Source organism: Fundulus heteroclitus, chromosome 24 (genome assembly GCF_011125445.2).
Source record: "Fundulus heteroclitus isolate FHET01 chromosome 24, MU-UCD_Fhet_4.1, whole genome shotgun sequence".
In the NCBI taxonomy this organism is placed as follows: Eukaryota; Metazoa; Chordata; class Actinopteri; order Cyprinodontiformes; family Fundulidae; genus Fundulus; species Fundulus heteroclitus.
Window position 1 is genome coordinate 4890936 of NC_046384.1, and position 20910 is coordinate 4911845.

Below are 20910 nucleotides of genomic sequence, written 5' to 3' on the forward strand. Positions count from 1 at the left end.
GAAATCAGATTACAGAGAAAGTGTGAAAAGGAATATTTCTGCCAGCACAGCCACCCCTCATCATGGTGCTGCCACCGCCCTACTCCACAGACTGGATGGAGTTCTTCCTCCGTTTTCCAAAGGAGCCGACGGTCATTTTTGTCCAAAAGGTTTCCTCACAAAGTTAAGAACTTTGTCCCTGAGTGCATCTGGAAACTTTGATCAGGCTTTTAACGGAGCGATGGCTTCCTCCTCCCTGAGTGGCCTTCCAGCCCACGTCAGGGGACTCCGAGCACCAGACCTTCAGGTAAACCCCCAGGAGGCGCGTCATGACAGTCGCCATCCTGGCACTGAGCAAATAGATACTTTGGATTATCCTGATTCAGTTAAAATTTCAGGGAATCTGACCAAACCCTCAGATGATGCCTGGTTCATCTGTCCAGTACGTATGGGCGCGTCTCCATGAGTTAGAACCTCCTCGGAAAGCTCCTTGTTTCAGTAGCTGACCTCTAAAAACCAAACCTACGGTATTTAAATTCAACACAGTGATATATTTTAACAACCAACTACCCCCCCCCCCAAAAAAAAAAAATAAAAAATACTTAACTGAAAACTGCGACATTAAATCAGAATAATGATTATTTTTAATGCAGGAATGTTATTGCTGAAGAACATGGCGGCTCAAAGTTTAGTGGAAGGGAAAAGTCTGCTGGAAAAAATGCTGGAGCAACAAAGATGAGCTTCCCTGCTTTCATCTGGTTCCTTTTATTATTTCACAATTTCGCATCATAAGAGGTTATTTGACCTTTGCTATTGTATTAAATGTGTTGACAAACGATTGAATCATCACAACAAAACAGCAGCTGATTTCCACATCTTTTAATTTAAAAAATAAATCTTTGCGTTTTCACTAAACAACAACAACAATAATAATAATAATAATAATAATAATAATAACAATAATAACAATAATAATAACAATAATTATAATATTTGAGGGATTCTCTTCAAAAGTACTGAAACACAATCTAACGTTTCCAGATAAATATTTACAAACCTCTCATCTCGCCATGAAACAAAATCCCTTAAAATCCCTTTAATATAATATATACTCTGATTTTTTAATAAATGTTCAACCTTCCGAAACTCTCTATTTACTAAAATAGTGTTACATTTTTAACTAGGCTCTAAATTCACACTCTAAGGTGATTTAGGGCCAGACACAAATTGATAATTAATTGACTGAAAATGAAAGATCAACTCTTTAAAATGTCAAACTGAAGGATCAGTTCATGTGACTTTACTAAAAAAATATCTCTTGTGTTTGAACCATCTAAAAAGACAACACATTTTTTGGCATTATTTCCAGTTACAGGTTTCCATTAGTTTAGTCAAAAAATCTGCTTCAGCTGTGAAATAAAGTCCAACATTGCGGCTGGTTTTTATTAAGTCACAATGAAATCATGTATATACATTAAATTATCACCCTTTAAACACCAGAAATTTATCAGTGAAATCCCTGAATTTCTTTCAGGGTGAAGCTGTTAAATTTTAACACCTTAAATTCGCATTAAAGCAACTCTGCTAAAGAGTTGAACTGCAGCCACTTGCTGCCACCTAGTGGTCGGAGTCTTATTACGCCTAATTCTGGTTATTTCTGCATTAAATGACTAAATGGGTTCAAATGACCAATCTTTCATTAAATTAGAATAATTTCTTGATAAATACAGTCATGGCGGCATAAATCTGGTTCATATTTGAACTGGAAGGGATTTTTGTTTCATGGTCGCTGCAATGCCTTCTGGGTCGTCCAGAACCGTTTCCTCCACGTTTCTCGTCTGTTCCTGTGTTTTCTTTCTTTCTGCCAGCTCAGCCCACTGAGCTATATAATACACTGGAGTGCTAATCACCCGCTGTTAGAACGAGTGGCTTTGAAGCCACCAGCCGCCATATTGGTACTCCCTATTTCCCCCCAGTAACTAGGGAATATGTGCGCTACAGCATCGAATAACGAGGATTTTCTCATGTTCAGGGGGAGCTTAAAACTTTTAAAATGTCAAATGCCATATACTTTTATGTTATGTTCTAAAACTATCAAGTACGGAGAAAGTCATGTGCTGAAATATTTTGCATTTTATTCATTTAAATCACAGGTGTCAAACTCAAGGCCCGCGGGCCAAATCCGGCCCGTCAAGGTAAATTATCCGGCCCTCGAGAGCCAAAAAAAAAGGCATATATCCTTTTAAAGTGTATAAAGTGGCTAAAACTGAACCTCCTGTAAGTGTAACTCACCCCAATATCAACTTTTTTTGCAGATAAACTGTATAAACTGGGCCTAAGGGTGCAACTTTTATGTTACTGTGCTTTTTTATACTACTGTGTGAACTAGAAATTATGAAATGAAAAGTATCGTCTCTACACATGCAAGCGGCCCTTTTAATGACTTCATGATGCCAAAGTGGCCCCATATAGAAATTAGTTTGACACCCCTGATTTAAATAATATGTTTAACATTTATAAATATATAAATAACAATATACATAAACATATATTTACATATGTGTATACATATATATACATATATACATATACACATACTTATATATACATATATATATATTTAATATGAATAACATGTAAAATATTTCAGCACCTAATTTCCTAGTAGTTGATAGTGTTAGTACATCCACTGACTGTAGAATTACCTGTGAAACGTTTTCCCACAGCCAGAAAACTGCTTGTTGTTGCAACCAAATCCTATGGGATTCTGTGAGAGTAGGGAGTAGCAAGATGGCGGCCAGTGACTTCAGTTTTTCGGCAAAATCAGCACTCCAGTGTATAATATAGCTCAGTGGCTCAGCAGGAAGTTCACCGTGGTTCCGTTCAGGTTCCGAAGTTTACGCTTTTTCTGCTCTCACGTGTCGTCCTGGGCCACGCCCAGCGGGTGGAGGCGCCCCGGGTCCAGCAGCGCCCTGCCCAGCCAGTGTAGGACCCGTGAGTACTGGTGCACCCCGGCGCTGTTGCCCCCGGCGTTTCCAGCCCAGCTGTACACCAGCCTGAGGGGGGCGAAGGCCCAGTGGGCCAGCCAGTGTTGGTCCACCGCGGCGTAGCAGGACGCCATCACCCCGTCCACCACGATGGTCCCCTGCCGGGTCAATGGGGCAAACGCCCCCCGGCTCACCCTCACGCCGACCCGGCTGATCCGAGACAGGCGGCCCGGCCCCCCGTCTGACACCAGGACGCACTGCCCTGGCTGGGCGTCGCCGGCGTACACCGTCCGCAGGGCGCCCGGCGCCAGGGTCGCCCCATCTGAGCAGTTCCTGCCGGACACGAAGAGGAGGTGGGCGGCGGTGAGGGAGACCCGGGCCCCGGCGTCGGTCTGCAGGGCCACGAAGAGTCTGAGGGTGGTCGGGTCCCGGTCCAGGAAGGTCAGGACTTCGCTGAAGACCGGACCCCCATCGCCGCCCCAGGAGGCCAGGACCCGGTCGCCGGGCCGCAGGTCGCTGATGGACTTCTGGGCGCCGCTGTCCAGCGTCACCGAGGCGTCGCCGGGGAAACAGCCTCCAGACTTGGCGGCCACGGAGTGGTCTGAGGACGGGGGAGAGGAGAGGAGTTAGAGGCGTTGTCTTACCAGCAGTTACTGACAAAATATAAAAATAATTACTGGGATTTAGGGAAAAAATAGTAGTTTTGATCTTTGAGTTTCTTTTTTTTACATTTTGTCTTAAAAATTGGACCCTTTTTGACAGTTTCTTACTTTTTACACTCATAATTACAGAAACTAAAAACAAACTCTACCCAATAAATAACCTTCTCGAACAAAACTAAAATCTACATTTTAACGCAGTTAATCTCCTAACTGATGCGTTAGCGGTTCACAGACGACTTTTAAACCAGAAATAGTTCATGACATGTTTTGCATGGAGATAAAAGTTGAAAAGCAGGGATGACGCCTCTGCAAACAACCACGCTGCTACAGCCCGTCACACCTGAACCGCGGTGGTTCTGACCAGTCGGAGGGATTTCTCTTTATTTGTGCAGTTTCTGCTCCTCTACATTAGGTTTCAGCTCAACTGCGGAGGAAGAACAACCCCAACGTACCACCCTGCAAAAACTGCTTACGTCATCATAAACACTGTGAAAAATGTAAACTTGTAAATTACACACAGTGAAACATTCCAAGCCTTTGTTTCTTATAATTTTTTACTTAACAGACAATGAAAACCCAAAAGTTAGTTTCTCTGAGAATATTCCTTGAGAACAAATCTGAAAAAAAAAAAGCTTTTTTAATGTGTTAACGCTACATAATGAAGAAAACTGCTGACTAGACAGAAACACAAAAGGTCATCGTTGAGGAAGCAGGCTGTTCAGAGTTCTGTATCCAAGCTTATTCGCAGAAAGTTGAGTGGAAGGAAAAAGTGTGGTAGGCGACGGTGCACCAGCAACAGAGAGGATTGGCAAGAAAAACCAAGTCAGGAATCTGGAGGAGCTTCAGGAGGAGTGCACAGAGAGGCAGATTTCCTTTTCCAGCAGGATTTGGTACCAGCCCACTCTGCCAAAGGAGCTGCTCCAGTGATCACGGTGGGACTGTGCCTGATTGGCCAGCAAACGGGCGAGACGAGAACCCCACAGAGAATTTCTGGTGTGTTATCCAGAGCAAGACGAGACACACAAGAACCAGCAATGCAATTGAATTCATGCAGAAGTAGCCAAGACCTGATACTGAGAGCAGAAAAGACTCTAAGCCCGGCATTTCTGTTTAAATTATCCTTTTTATTGACCTTAAGTAACATTAAAATTTTCTGTGACACTTAATTTTGAGCTTTCGTTCTCTGTAAACCAGAATGATCAAAATGAGAAGAAATAAAGGCTTGAAATATTTCACTGTATTAAAAAAAAATCTATACAACTTTAAAAGCTTCCTCTAGTCTCCCAGCAACCAGCACAACCAACCCTTTAGGTGCAATTTGGAGGTATGTGCACGTTTAGAAATCTTTCATGTTTTACGGACCCGGACGTGACGCGTGGCCAGGTCATCGCAGCCGCTTGGTGAGATCTGTTCGGCTGAAGCCAGAGCAGCCGGAGAAGATGCACATAGCTACCACTCGCTTAGAGCCAACCGTCTCGCGTTGCCGATGTCTACGAACACTAATTCACATGCTAAAAAAAGTAAAAAACAAAGCAACTGGACTTGTTTTTCGTTTGCGTGTTATCTAAGCCATTACAAGGCCTTTGTTTGGGCAGTAGTATAAAGCTTGTTACTCATTACTCCAGACTTTTTGAATTGAGAAAGCTTCCTGGAGAGGAAGCGAAACGTCTTCAACTATGAAAAACAAGTCCAGTTGCTTTGTTTTTTTACTTTTTTTGGAATGACCATGACCTGGATGACTGAGAATCTTCACCAGCACTAATTCACATGCGTCTCACTTCATTTCTGAAACAAAAAAAACCTCCAAAAGCAGCACGTTTTGACATGGCAAGCAGCCACTGGCTCCAATAATAAGTCAGAGAGAGTCGTCTTAACCCAATTAGGTGTGAAGAACAGGGAAAAACAGCCCTGGAATGGGGTTAGTACAGGTATGGGACCGTTCTTCTGGGTTTCACACAAACCGCAGCACAAATTAACTGTAGAGAACAGGAACAATAACACCAAACAGCAGCTTGGCCACATTAAATATTATTATTATTTATTGTTATTATTATTGTTGTTGTTGTAAAAACAGTTTTAATTTGGTCTTTGTCCAGATTTGAGGTGTCCAGAGTTCTTCTCCTGTTAATCTAAATCAATATTGTTGCTTTGTCGCCCTCTGGTGGTCATTTTGCCCTCATCCAACTCCCCCTCTCGGCCTATATGAGGATTATTGGTTTATTTTATTCATTATTTTAGAAGAACTGACTTTCTGCCATTACGTTTTTTTTAAAAGAGGAAAATAGAAGGGGAAAAATAATTTCAGAAATGAAAAATCAAAAATACCAACTTGATTGGTTTCCCTTGTGATCAAGTCAAGGACTGGGCCCTGGCCACCCGATCTGGGGGGGGAAAGACGACAGGAAGAGGAAGGGAAGAGAGAGAGAGAGAGAGAGAGGAAGCAGGAGAGGGGAGAAAGAAAAGGGAGATCTGGGTTACCAATCAGTAGAAAAAAAATCTCATCGCTTTTTTTTTTTTTTTTTTTAAGTGGGCCTTTTGATTCTGCTGCATTTTAACACGAGGCTGTGACTCTCTGCACACCCGGGTTCATCTTTGGATGACACATTTTTCTCTTTTTCTTTCATGAAGGCTGCACATTCTCTCATGGTGCAGCGACAGATTGACCGAATGAGCCAAGCTCCAAAATCCTCTCATGGTGCACCGACCACACTGCAAAAACAGAACTTAAAATAAGTAAAATGTTCTTAAACTATGTGTATTTGTCCTTGATTTGAGCAGGAAAATAAGATGATTTGCCAATGGAACAAGATTTTTTACCTTAAAACAGGAACAAGTCATCTCCATCTTATTTCAAGTTCAGGATGTCTACTTATCTTATATTAGGGGTCAAAATACTCATTCCATTGGCAAATAATGTTATTTACCTGCTCAGATCAAGGACAAAAACACAAATATTAAGAACATTTTACTTATTTTTAGATCTGTTTTTGCAGTGCAGGAGCCGCTTCTAAAGCCGCCGCTCAGCCGACACGTCTCCAAGCAAACGTGCTGCTAGTTAGACTTTGGCCGCGCTTTAAAGTTGTACTCCGGCTCGGTTCTTTGTCACTGAATAAACGTGGATTTTATTTCTGGTGACTATAAAACACAGCAGCTGATTTGCAGCTGTTTTTTTTTTTGTTTTTTTTCAGCCCCGTGCTGAAGCTTCTTTTCTCTGCAGCGCTGTTGTTGCTGTGGTTCGAGAAGGATCGATAAAACATACGTATATTAGTTACAGGCCAGACGAGGACAAGATAACACCGCATAACTCTAAGGTTTGATCTAAAAGGAACGGGCTCTTCACCAGCTTCTAAAACGACTCAGATGTAACCTTGGATGCGTAAAAACACACAAACTTCTGTTTATCTACAGGAGTGTGGATACAGTTGCTGAGGCGATGCCTTGGTTAGTCCGTTAGAGCATCGCCGTGGTAACCTCGATGCTCCGGAGAACACCCGTCAACACGATGCCAGGATGGAAAAGAGTTCAGCAGCTAATCTACAACAAGAGGAGAACCAAGGAGATGCAATGGCCTAGTCAAAGTCTGGCCTTCAGCCTGTTTTTAAAATGCGTCTCTGGGAACCTCAAGGATCTGATTTAAGAAGTGCCGGAGCTGAAGTTTGACTGTTAACCTTCAGACGGCATTCAGGAAACTTCCCGGTTCTACTGAGGTTCTGTTTCAGTCGACAAAGGAAGGGAACAAAGAGGAACAACTCAGGAACAACTGATTAAATAATGCGGGTTATCTGTCTCCTAAAATGTTCGTCTAGTTTATTTAAGCAGAATTGTTTGATTTTTAACAACAAATGTAACCTTTTTAACTACCAGTTTCAGTGTTTGTGGACCTCAATACTTTTACTTCACAGCTGCCATGTTGTGCATGGCTGTTTTTTTTCTGACCTGGTTACAGTAAAAATGGATCCTCAGAGCATAGAAACAGTCTTTGACAATGTGCGATCAACGTTGCTCTCAGTACAGACTGTCTCCTCTTATCCAAATGTCTAAACCAGGGGTTGTCAAACTCATTTTCACATCGAGCCACTTTGGCGTCATGAAGTCGTTCAAAAAGGGCCGGTTGCACCTGCAGAGATGATACTTTTGATTTCATAATTTCATCCCAGTTCACAAAAGACTCACTTTTTCTCTTCTTGGACATTTCTGGGTTGTTTTAATGTGTTGTGGAAGAACTGACACCTAGTGGCAGGATGCTGTCACTACACTATTAGAAATAATCAACATTCGCTACAGGAGGCTCAGTTTTAGCCACTTTATACACTTTAAAAGAATATATGCCTCTATTTTGTCACATGATACGCCTTTTTTTTTTTTAGCCCCTGAGGGCCAGATAAATCGTCTTGACGGGCCGGATTCGGCCCGCGGGCCTTGAGTTTGACACGTGTGGTCTAAAACCTTCACCGAATACATCCCAGAATAAACCAGATCCTATAAAGTGATCCAGACCAGCGGAACTGAGCAAACCAGGCGATTTAATCCATATTTAATCCAGATCCTCATTGCTAAAGTTTAATTTTACATATTTTCAAAGACAAATGTGGTGGCTGTCTCTTTCTTTTTGTATTTATCTCATTAAGCAAATTAAGGCATTCATTAAAGTATTTTAATTTTGACACAAAGCATAAAACTAAAATTAGAGATGTTCATTTATTTAAACTATCAATCTAAGGGAATTGGCAAATTTACCTCGTAAAGGTACTAGCGATCTTGAGGGTTGTTAAAATGGTTACCTTATGATGCTACTAGTTTAATCTCTGACTAAATGTGACGGACGCGGTTTGACATTTGCCCATTTAGAGGAAAGCAGGAAGCGTAGAATCGAGGGGAACAAAGCAATCTGTGAATGTTCTGTTGAGTCTTAAAATAGGTGATCTTTCAACAAAGTAATGCCGCTTGTGTTGCAGACAACAAGTCTTTCTTTAAGAAGCCCAAACATTTTTCCAAAACGCCATCCCACACTGCAAAAAGGGAACTAAAAGTAAGTAAAATTTTCTTAAAATGTTTATATTTTTCCTTGATTTGAGCAGCTAAATAAGATTATTTGCCAATGGAATGAGAATTTCTAACCCTAAAATAAGATAATAAGCTAAACTGCACTTGAAATAAGATGATAGAGATGAATTGTTTTTATTTTAAGTACAAAACTCTTATTACATTGGCAAATAGTCTGATTTACCAGCTCACATCAAAGAAAAATACACTTATTTCAAGAGAATTTTACCTACTTTTAGTTCCCTTTTTGCAGTGCAGGGAATCTCTAGGTTTCCGCTAAAGTGTATCTTTTTATTATTCTAAAGGCTGAAGACGGCTGAGTCTAAGAACTGGTCAGAAATGTAGTTTCTTTCAGTCTCTGGGTAGAAATTCCCCCGCTCAGCTGTTTTTCTGCATGAAAACACTTTCAATACGACTTTTAATAGAAAACTGAATCCCTTGGTATTGTCTGGTGCTGTTAATTAGGAAATTAGCCGCACATTTGGTCTCGTTGATCCAACCAAGAGCAGAACTCTTTTTTTAATTAAGACGATCTTTCAGTAAACGGCGCGAACAAACACTTAGCAGAGGTGGTCTGCAGCTAGCCGGAGACCAGATTCCTCCAGGGTGTTGCCCACCTGACTTGACGCTGCAGTGGATGTGGGCTCTGGACTCGTAGTGGACCCAGTCGAACCCGGCCTCCACCGCCAGCCGCGCCAGCATGGCGTACTTCTCCCTGTCCCGGTCCGAGGTGGTGATGTCCACCGCCCGGCCCTCGTAGTGCAGGGAGTTGGTGGAGTGGTGGCCGTCTTCGTCCCAGCCCTCGGTGACCCGCAGCCGGACCCCCGGCCAGTGGTTCATCACCGAGATGGCCAGGGAGTTCAGCTTGTCTTTGCAGCGCTGCAGCGAGGGAGACATGAAGGGGTTAGTTTGGACAGACGGTTACGAGAGGATACATGATTAAAAGTCAAGTATTCATGTTAAATCAAAGCGAACCAGATCTTTCACACTCATTGAGATGCTTTGGGGATCACAGGAGTCTTATTGTCCTGTCCACATCGGGCTTTACAGCTCTGAGGAGTCTCCTCAGGATTTCTGGAGGGTACCTAGGTCACATCAGTGGACTATCCGGTATCTGTGCCTCCAAACCTACAGCTGTGCCCACATTCTTGGCACAAAGACCTGTTCCAAGTGCAGTTTGAGCTCAGATACTGCTTTTGGTCTTGATCGACAGTCTTTCATGGCCTGGGACCCTCAGGGGTCTCATCTTGGCTTTTTGAGGATAATGTAGTCCCGTTGGCATCTCCACCTTCTTACCCTCAGCTTAAATAGGAGGCGATTACAGCCGGGTGGGGTATCCAAGGCCTCAGTTCTCACCTGGAATAGGGTCTACTGCTTCATTCAGGTCAGGTTGGAGTCTCTCCTTCACGAGGAGGAGCTAAAGAGTCTTGGTGGTTTTTGATCCGGTTGGAAGGTCCCTCCGTGATGGTGCATACGATCCTGTTCGGCTTTGATATAGGGCAACACCGGCAATACGGGTTAAACGTCTATGCAGATGACACTTTGCTGCACGGTAAAATTAATTTTCAGAGAGCAGCCTTAAAGGTCACACCTCTCTCTGAAGAGCGACCAATCCAGCCTGTATTTTATTGGCAACGTAAAATATTTCTTCCTGCAATAAATGGTTATATTAAAGCTACGTGGAGGGAGTGTAATGCCGTCTTAAATCCATCTACCATTATGAAGAAGTGTGATTACAGTCCCTTTAATATTCCTCTGGACTGCTCTCCTTCTGTTCATTCAACTCCTCATGATTCAGAGTTTTTTTAGGTCCTGTTCTCCTCCTCTTCTGTTGCGCAACTTGAGAACCATTCAGAAAAAACACGGAGCTTCACAAAGACCCATTCAACCTGCAGCGATAGACTCCCCCGTCACCCCCCACCCCACTGGTGGCTCCAGCCTTCCCACAATGCACCCCTGCTGTCCCAGGTCAGCGTGGTGTTTACTCTCTGTGGTGAGGTGAGGGGAGCGAGGAGGCTATTAAGGATGGATGGATGGGGGGGGGGGGGCTGTGAGGTTAGATGGGTTGGTTGGTTGGTTGGTCTTGAAGTTCTGAGCGTCGTTCCAAACCTTGAGTCCGGACAGGGTGAGCAAATAGGAGGTCAGACGGTCTGCTGAGGAACTCGCTGAACCCTTTCCTCCTTCATCTTCAAATAAATCATCTAGATTATTATGTTGGACCTTCAGACCTCTTAGCTAGCTACCCCTGATTGAACTTCCATAAGCTAGAATTCATGAAGTCATGCCAACCGACTCTGGACCCTCAAACCCAGTTGGGTTGAATTTACCAATAATCTTTTTTTCTGTTTGTTTTTTATGTTACAGAGATGTTTGCTTTGTTTGTTAATTACTCCATATTTAAGAGCCCTGAGCAAAAATGGATGATGAGTTCAAGACAACATCTATACATGATGAGCAAATGCACAATATAACCACAGGGATTCATGCAGGCCCCCAATGGGACTCCATCCAGATGTTGTCTGATGGATCTACAGGGCTTCTCCTGTCTGCTGACCTTCACACATCGCTTGGACTGACTATAGGACACTCTGTTATCTGCCTGATATACACCATTACTCATCCTCATGTCTCCACTAATGCCTACAGGCATCTCAGCTCCTCCTTAATCCAAATATTTATATTATTTATCCCAATCACTGATCTCCATTTGAACCAAAGAGTGTTCAACTTGAGCCAGTGTGCGTTTTGGTCAGTGTGTCTTGAAATGTTGAAACATTTAGACATTTGCAGGTCAAATTCAACGTTTTCTAATGGTTAGTGGTTTCCCGACATTAACATACTATTGGTTCCCATTCTTCCTGGACACATGGACTCACGCCTTTTTAACAAAGTGACGTGGCTGCAAACAGCTTGAGTTTGTCCCATCTCCCACTTCACAACTTCTTGCCAATTTGGCTCTGAGCCTGCCTCTCTTGGCAACTTTGAGTTGTCAAAGCTTAGCTACACATTATACCCTCTGTTGATGTATACTGAAATATGATATACATTTTCAGATTTTGACTTCAAAATGTCTTCTAAAAAGGAGGTAACTGATACCCAGTAAACTTCTTTGCAGATGATGCACTCCTGTACATCTATCTTCTAAAAAGTGTGTCTAGTTTATTTAAGCTGTATGTTTTATTTTAATAACAAATGCAACCTTTTTAACTGACAAGTTTCAGTGTTTATGGACCTCAAACTTTTACTTCACAGCTGCCATGTTGTGCAGGGCTGTTTTTTCTGACCTGGTTACAGTAAAAATGGATCCTCAGAGCATAAAAACAGTCTTTGACAATGTGCGATCAACGTTGCTTTCAGTACAGACTGTCTCCTCTTATAACCTTCACCGAATACATCCCAGAATAAACTACAAGGTCCTATAAAGTGATCCAAACCAGCAGAACTGAGCAAATCAGGCGATTTAATCCATATTTAATCCAGATTCTCATTGCTAAAGTTTAATTTTACATATTTTCAAAGACAAATGTGGTAAATGTTTAGTTGTATGTGTAGAGGTGTGGGTAAATCTTGTGATTCAAATCTATTTGTATTTATCTCATTAAGAAAATTAAGGCATGCATTAAAGTATTTTCCAAATACACAAAACACAAAACTAAAATTAGAGATGTTAATTCATTTAAACTTTTAATTTAAGGGAATTGGCAAGTTTACTTCGTAAAAGTACTGAGATCTTGAGGGCTGTTACCATTCTTACCAAATTATACTACTAGTTTTATCTCCTCTCTGTGCTCAACTTAATCATAAATATTTCTAAATCTCTAACTGCTTTAAACTCAGCCAATCAAAATTGATTTCCCCTAATCTGTAATGAAACGCTGTCCGTTGTGAGCGTGTTCTCAACCGGAAGAAGGGGCCCCCAAATCTGATTCTGCTCAAGGCCCCATATAACGCTGGGCCGGCCCTGGGTCAATGAATTGATAAATCAAGAACCAAATTCCCCTTAAATGCAGATCTGACTAAAATTGTAACCTCCTGCACCTTTAGTCTCTAAAAAGTTGAGTCTGACCATCTTAACAAAGTTGGTTTTTTTTTTTCAGGGAGGGATGAAGCATTGCAGATCCAACCACAGGCGACATTCATCGCGTCTCTAAACGTTCAAATCTTGACGCTTTGCTCCGTTTCTGTTCATTAGCTGCGCGGCGTGAATAAATCAGGTTTGTTCCCCGTGAATGAACCTCTGGGATTGGACCCTATAAATGTCCTTTTTTTTTTCCATGCTGCCTGTGATAAGAATAGCTCCGGGCCCGCTGGCCACAGATGCCTTTTCACGGAGTCCAGTGTGGATTTTCTGCGGTCGGCGCAACGAGCTGGACTTCATAAATCAGACGATGCATGTTGTTGGTTTTCCTTTCAAGGTACACACGGAGCGACGGGGGTTTCTGTCGCGGCGGTCGCGGCACTAAACCGCTGGCTGCACAAACACCGACAGCGCCGGCTGACAACGTGCGCCTGTGCGCACCGAGCGCTGCAAAAAGAGTCCGTCTGCGCTTAAATGACCCGTTTTCCCTATAATAAGCGTAAAAGTATCAATTTAATTGGTGACATTAATATTTAAAGCTTAAACAAACTAAATGAATGTTGGAAATAGTTGTAATATGAAGGAAAATGCGCTTTACTGGAGGAAAAGAAGAGAAAGTGTCCGCCTAGAAGGTTTTGCTTTTAATTTCGCGTTATAACTATAATAGAAAGCTATGGAAGAACGAGCAATTAAACATGAAAGGTGCCACTTTTTACAGCGTGGCTTCCACCCCTGAACAGGCGCGTCTGTGTGCAGCACAGGAGCGCCCAGGAAAAGCGGATAAAAACTAAAGTATGGTGGTAGGGGTTTTTAAAAAAAAAAAAAAATCCGCATAATTAAGGCTTCAACACAAGTAAAGAGGGCTATTTTCACACATGAGCGCTGCGAAAACAACCCCAAAAGTCACAGGGAATGGCAAAAGACAAACAGGACGCTGTCTCCTGCGGCTTGTGGCCCATAAACTGTGAGCAGGTCTGCGCCGGGAGCGCGCGGCGTGGAAACGCGCTCATCTAATTAAGGAGATACAGAGAAATTACACCGATCGGGCTTTTATTGCAGCTTCAAAGCGGAACACCGGGAATCTTAAAGAGAAAAAAACGCAATACTTTATTTTTGTTAGATTAAATCCCACGAACGGATCACGCGTGATTTTTGAGCATCTTTTCAGGTGTCATTTTCTGCAGACGCACTCTGCAGATGTTTTTTTTTTTTTTTAATGCAGTGCGCGCTCCAGTCTGACAGCTCGAACTGGAGCGCGCACTGCCTGCCTTCCCCACGTGGGTTTGTGGACATCCACGCGGCCGCTCGGGAGGAAGCCCGCGGTCACAGAAAGCAGATATAAATACTTTATTCCAGGGGAAATTGGAAGCCCAATAAATTCCACGCGGGGCCACATCAATGCCGCCGTCATAAAAGCGTCTGACGGTCCAACAGGCGACTGTTCACTCTGGCCGCCGGGGGCCCCGGAGCGGTGAGCGGGGGGACACGCGTGAGCCGGGGCTCTGACCAAATCCGACGTTCGGCTGTTTTTTCCACCAGAAGAAGCTGCCGCGAAACAGAGGACAGAGTGTTTTAATTAGGAGCGGCCGCCGTGCGGACATTTTTAGAAGGGGTTGCCCTCTTTTTACGCATGAGCTTGCCCACAGTGGAGCTCTGAGGCTGCAGCGTGGGCCCAGGCTGGTCACCTCAGCCAGTCTCCGCTGTGTCAACAAGCCGCAGGCAGCCCGGAGAACGGGCCTAAAGAAAGAGCTGCTTTTCTAAACCAAGTTGCAAATTCAAATCAAGGCGCAAAAGCTCCTCATCCCTGCGACATTAAAAGCTGGAAGGCCTGATAAGAGCGGCCAAAGTGCAGCGCGTTACCTGCGTCATCAGGCGGTCTGCACCTGTGTTCTCCTCATCCTTGAAGATGATGTCTGGGTTGTAGTTGGGGATGAGCTCCTTGAAGCGCTCCGAGTTGCGGGTGATCTTGCCCTCGAACTTCCCGCTGGCCCCCAGCGTTTGCTCGGCCACGTTGGGACTGAACTGCTTCAGGATGAGCGGCACCAGCTTCCGCGGGGCCCGCCGCCGGCCGTGGCCCTTCCCGGGCCCGCAGCCCTCGCTGAGCGGCGACAGGAGGAAGGCGCACCCGGCCAGGCACGTCACCAGCGTGGGGAGCTGCATCTCCCACCCCTCACCTCGCGGGGTGGCCAAAGATGCGTGAAAGTGTCCCCTTTACCTCAGGTGGGCTCCCCTCTGGGGTCTCAAACGGGAGAAGGCGGCGCAGGACGCATCGCAGTCCCCATCAGTGACCATCCCCCGCGCGTTAAAGTGTCCAAAGCGCCCGTGGAGAGGAGCTGGCCCGGTGCGCGGAGGCAGGGGCATAAATAGGTGAGGGGAGTTTATTTTGGCAGGCAGGTTCAAAGCTCGCCCCTCTGTGTCGGAGCCCGTGAGACAGACGCGGAGGCGCGCCGCTGCGTGGGCCGGCAGGATGTCCCGCAGCGGTAATGTCGTGTCTCAGTGCGCCGCCGTGGAGCAGCGCTGCTGGCAGCTGAGTGGGAATGGAAGAGATCCCGCTGCGGGACAGATGAGGAGGAGGACCGCGCCCTGCTGGACCTGCCCTCTGCTGGGTCCTCTCCTCCCACCGTCATGGCACAGGAGGCTGCCTCCTTGGACCTGCGTCCACACGGCGAGTCAGGTGTTTCCTCTCAGCACAGCAACCCACATGGCGTCAAAATGGGGACAAAATGACCCTAAAGGACCCCGAGAATGCAAACAAACAACTAAAAACTGAAGAAATAACAGAAACTTAATATTCCTTGGCTCAAAATGACAGCTCACAGATTTTCCCTCATCTGAATGCAAGTAATTCAGATATTCATGTTGCAGCTTCTACATATATTACAATCGGTGTCCTGATGGTACAAAAGAGCATTTCCCTCATTTTTCAGAAGTAGAAAAAACAAAGTTCTGGATCTGAAATTGGGTTTTGTTCAACTAGAAATTATCAAATCTTTTTCTAGAGTAAAAAATAATTTCAGCTCCAACCAGCAGCGGTGAAGATGTTCTCCAACGGCGGGTCGCCCCGAGGCAGAGAGCCACAATCTTAAACAGCTAAATGCCCTTTTTTGAATGAAATAGCATTTAAAAAAAACACATTTATTGAGATTCCCTCGTCTGATTTTCCAGAGAACTGAAGCTTTTCTCTGGCTGTCTGCGGCACGGAGACACTTAGTAGGATCTGGGAGCCGACGGTCTAGAGCGCGACTCCTCAAACGGAGGCTTCAATGACATTCCCGGAGCGCCGCGACACCTTGGGTCAACATCTCTGAGAAAGACGAGAGCGGCTCATTGTGTCTGGGTCTGCGTGGAGAAAAAGCCTCCTGAGTACCAGAGGCAGCACAACGAGCAACGAAAACACGTTTGAACGTTTAATTCCAAGTTTATTTGACAGAAAAGGGGGAAAAAACTGCATCACAGCTGATGGCGTAAAACAGTAAAAATCAGAAATCTAAACATTTTAGGGCTAAAAGCTGATTAAACAATTTAAAAGTCATTAAAACTTTCAGTTCAGTGTCCATCAGGGCGTCAGCTGAACAGGCCCACTTTCTTCTTCTTTGGTTTGGGGGCTGGTCGCTCCACAGGACGGGGCGTGGCGTTCGCAGACTGCTGGAGGGAGAACAAACCATTTAGATCATTTAACTCAATCATTTCAACTCATTTCTACTTTATTAACCACATTTTGTCGTTAGAAATCTGAGACCAAAGCAGCTTTGGTCTCAGATTTCTGTTTTTGCCACAGATGCTCTGTTGGAGTTAGATCTGGACTTTGACTAGGCCGTTCTAACGCATGAATACGCTGTGATCCAAACCAGTATTATGTATGTATTATATGAAACATTTGTTGCTGGTACCTTGGTCTGTGCTGCCGGTCCGCTGGGCTTCCTGGCGTCGGACCGTTGAAGCTTCTCGGCGGGGTTTTTATTTCTGTCGTCCCTCGTTGGGTCGCCGCCGACGTCTGACGAGAAAAAAAACGAGAAGAAAATTAGCCAGAGAACCTCAAAGCGTCTTTAATTAGTCCAGGTCCTATTTTATTTAGAGCTATCAGCGTTAAGAGGGGTGCCTGCCACACTTTTCAGATTTTTATTTCTTGAAAAACATGATTTTATTTTATTACTTTACACCATTTGATTTGCATTTATCCAGAAACGGACCATTTGGACCAGGCAGTTTAGGTTCTGGGTTATCTTGGCAGGGAAGGGAAACACGTTTTTAACGATGGTCAGTCACTGATTGCTGGACTTAAATCTTTTACCAACCAACTAATAATGAGGTTAATGCAATTACACTGCAAAAACGGAACCTAAAATAAGTAAAATTTTCTTAAAATTAGTGTATTTATCCTTGATTTGAGCAGGTAAATAAGATGATTTGCCAATGGAATAAGATTTTTGCACTTAAAATAGGAACAATTCATCTCAATCATCTTATTTCAAATGCAGGATGTGTAATTATCTTATTTTAGAGGTCAAAATACTCATTCCATTGGCAGATAATCTTATTTAACTGCTCAAATCAAGGACAAATACACTAACTTTAAGAACATTTCACTGCAGGATTAGATTTGTGCAGGCATTTGTTTCAGATTATTATTATTATTATTCTTGTAGAGGCATTTGTTTTAGATTATTATTATTATTATTATTATTATTATTATTATTATTATTAGTATTATTAGTAGTAGTAGTAGTAGTAGTAGTAGTATTATACTTGTGCAGGCATTTGTTTCATATTATTATTATTATTATTATTATTATTATTATTCTTGTAGAGGCATTTGTTTTAGATTATTATTATTATTATTATTATTAGTAGTAGTAGTAGTATTATACTTGTGCAGGCATTTGTTTCATATTATTATTATTATTATTATTATTCTTGTAGAGGCATTTGTTTCATATTATTATTATTATTATTATTATTATTATTATTATTATTACTATTATTATTATTATTATACTTGTGCAGGCATTTGTTTCATATTATTATTATTATTATTATTATTATTATTAGTAGTAGTAGTAGTATACTTGTGCAGACATTTGTTTCAGATTATTATTATTATTATTATTATTATTATTCCAGACTTGTGAAGGTATTTGTTCAGATTTTTAAAATTTGCCTTTTATTACAAGGAGGTTTTAGTTGTGTGGAAGGAAAGTGAAAAAATCTTGAATCGCTTTGAACAGTGGCACTACCTAGGAGGTCAATTTCTGTCAGAGGAAAATTTGTAAATCCAAAAATCTAATGGCATCTTCACTTTATTTGACGTAAAGCTCAGCATCCATATTTTCCCCAGATCTCAAATTGCAAACTCATCTTCCAGCTTCAACGTCATTTTGTTTCTTTATTTTAAGATTGAACCTTTTGACCCTGATGTAGCTCTGTAGGTTTTTCAAAATCCAACAGAGGAATATTAAACTGAACATTCCTGAACTTCTCTAAAGAAACAGATGTCTTTTTGCTCCTTCGCTCACTAACTAAAGCCGGACAGATTTTTACAAACCTTGGAGCTTCCCTAGCCGACTGGGATGAGACTCACCTGGAGGCGACGCCTGGGCTGGTGGTTCTGGTGAAGGCTGGTTCTGTTCAGCACCCGTCTCTTCAGGGCGCTTCCGCTTCTGCGCGCTCCTGTGAGCGACGACGGCGGCGTACAGCTGCTGGAGGTCGGCGTTGAACCCGTGAGCGTCTGATGGCTCGGACCACAGGAGAGGAAGAGTCTGGAGGGGCGAGAAGAAACTGTGAGGCTAAGATTTCACATCATTACTGAGACACAATGAAAATTAGAACATTTAAAGCCGGACGCCTGAGAACTTTAAGGGTTACGCTTTGAATTAATTTTAATTTATTAGATGGTTAAAAAATGTGAGCAGGAGAAAAATCTAGAATTAAAACAAACGTGAGTGAAAAATAATCCAGAACAAAGTAATTAAAAACAAAATTCTCATAGAAATTCCTGAAATTGCTGTTATTTCAGTGTAATCTTGTAAAAAAAAGGGTTAAGCTGCTCAGAATCAAGGCATTTGAACAATAATTTTAACAAAAAGACCATTTTTGGTTCCTCTGGTTATCAATGTTTTAAGGAAATACACTATGGGGGAAAAAAGAAAACATCGTCATAGAGTGATACTGTAGATAATCAGTTCAAATTTAACCCTTAAGCCTAAATGTCTTTCCTTAGACCACAGATCTAATAAAAAGAAAAAAATCCAAGAAGCAGACATTTAGTCGTTTTAGTATTAAAAAAAAGAGGCAACAAAACAATTTAGCCAAAATTTCTGTTAATTCCTGTCAGCATCTGTCTTAATGTTGTAATTCAAAAAGCTTTAAAATAATCCATTATCACTGCTAACCTTAAATAGTTATGAGCGACTGTGTTATTGGTGGATTGGTGTCGTTTGTGGTCTTTTTACCACAAAGTTTATTCCGAAGTTGACCACATTCGGAATAACTTGATCCTGACAATGATTATATGCATGTTTGTCGGATTATCATCCATCTCGATTGGAATATAATTTCATTCTGATTAAATTTAATCCAATCACAATATTCCGATAGGCTTGTTTACGTGACACATTTTTATTCCAATCGGCCGTTTATTCCGATTACTTTTGCACATGTAAACGTAGCTACTGCAGGTCTTGATGCTCCATTACGATGTTTTTTTTAGTTTTTTTTTTTTTACTGATATTTTTTGAGGAGGTTGTTCATACTAATAAAAAATGCGACCGCCATCATACTTCTTCTGTCTGAACGGTTTACGGCTGCAAAGCGACCCGTATGCACAGATAACAGAAGGAAACGTCACACGGCATCGAGCTATTTATGGAAGTAATGGTGAATGTAATTGTTTCTAGAAATGTTCAATAAAGTTTTGTTAAAAAAAAACAAAAACAAAAAAAAAACCCGATACCGACCGGCAACTGTCGTTGTTATTAGAAGGCGGATAAAATGGCACATGACCGTTCAGACTGCGGATGCGTATCCGAATTATTACCATATATGGAAGTGGCACAAATTGGATTTTTTTTTGGAGGGGGTGAAAAGATCGGTCAGACTCGTTTCCGGTGAGAGTTGGACTCCGCCAAGGTTTCCCTATGTCACCAATTCTGTTCATAACTTTTATGGACAGAATTTCTATGCGCAGCCAAGGTGTTGAGGGGATCCGTTTTGGTGGCCTTAGGATTGCGTCTCTGCTATTCGCGGATGACGTGGTCCTATTGGCTTCATCAGGGCGTGATCTACAGCTCTCACTGGAGCGGTTCGCAGCCGAGTGCGAAGCGGCCAGGATGAAAATCAGTGCCTCCAAATCTGAGACCATGGTCTTGAACCGGAAAAGGGTAGAGTGCCTTCTCCGGGTTGGGGAGGATGTCCTGCCCCTAGTGGAGGAGTTCAAGTATCTTCGGGTCTTGTTGACGAATGAGGGGAAGATGGAGCGGGAGATTGACAGGCGGATTGGTGCAGCGTCTGCTGTGAAGCGGGCGCTGTACCGATCCGTTGTGGTGAAGAGAGAGCTGAGCCAAAAGGCCAAGCTCTAGATTTACCGGTCGATCTACGTTCCTACCCTCATCTATGGTCATGAGCTTTGGGTCGTGACCGAAAGAACGAGATCCCGGATACAAGCGGCTGAAATGAGTTTTCTCCGTAGTGTGTCTGGGCTCTCCCTTAGAGATAGGGTGAGGAGCTCAGTCATCCGGGGAGGACTCAGAGTAGAGCCGCTGCTCCTCCACGTCGAGAGGAGCCAGTTGAGGTGGCTTGTGCATCTGGTCAGGATGCCTCCTGGACGCCTCCCTGGTGAGGTGTTCCGGGCACGTCCCACCGGGAGGAGGCCCAGGGGAAGACCCAGGACACGCTGGAGGGACTATGTCTCCCTGCTGGGAACGCCATGGGGATTCCTCCTGAGGAGCTGGCCCAAGTGGCTGGGGAGAGGGACGTCTGGGCCTCACTACTGAAGCTGCTACCCCCGCGACCCGACCCCGGATAAGCGGAAGAAAACGGATGGATGAAAAGATTGGAATCGGACCGTTCACACTGCCATGACGGATATGGTTTACTTATGGGGGAAAAAGATTGTATTTAGGTCGCATTTCCGTGCAGTGTGAACGTAGGATTATAAGATTCTGCG

At 43.3% G+C, this 20910-nt stretch overlaps 2 protein-coding genes across 4 annotated transcripts in view; both read right to left on the reverse strand.

Annotated features, from left to right (window-relative positions):
• Positions 1-2769: 2769 nt before the first annotated feature.
• LOC105916426 (indian hedgehog B protein) lies at positions 2770-15351 on the reverse strand. The gene is made up of 3 exons (XM_012850949.3): positions 14610-15351; positions 9289-9550; positions 2770-3567 (listed from the first exon to the last, which is right to left on the reverse strand). Exons 1-3 carry the CDS (start codon positions 14907-14909, stop codon positions 2894-2896), a joined length of 1236 nt encoding a protein of 411 aa, XP_012706403.2. The 5' UTR covers positions 14910-15351; the 3' UTR covers positions 2770-2893.
• An 800-nt stretch (positions 15352-16151) lies between these two features.
• Positions 16152-20910, reverse strand: part of nhej1 (nonhomologous end-joining factor 1) — a 33535-nt gene continuing 28776 nt past the window's right edge. For 2 of the 3 annotated variants that reach the window (XM_036128552.1, XM_036128549.1), the window contains exons 6-8: positions 18328-18505; positions 16640-16743; positions 16152-16394 (exon numbers count right to left, since the gene is read on the reverse strand). In XM_036128552.1, the coding sequence (XP_035984445.1) occupies positions 16314-16394; positions 16640-16743; positions 18328-18505 (363 nt within the window). In that variant the 3' untranslated portion in view covers positions 16152-16313. The remainder of the gene's footprint in view (positions 16395-16639; positions 16744-18327; positions 18506-20910) is intronic. The other variant, XM_036128551.1, reaches the window with a different exon arrangement.

Bases quoted from the DNA above. Each gene is read 5' to 3' on its own strand.
- LOC105916426 (XM_012850949.3), bottom strand. From the start codon at position 14,909: ATGCAGCTCCCCACGCTGGTGACGTGCCTGGCCGGGTGCGCCTTCCTC. The intron at 9,551-14,609 runs GTAACGCGCTGC...CCCTCGCTGCAG, and splicing joins CAGACCGCCTGATGACGCAG to CGCTGCAAAGACAAGCTGAA. The intron at 3,568-9,288 runs GTGGGCAACACC...CCCCGTCCTCAG, and splicing joins CCACTGCAGCGTCAAGTCAG to ACCACTCCGTGGCCGCCAAG.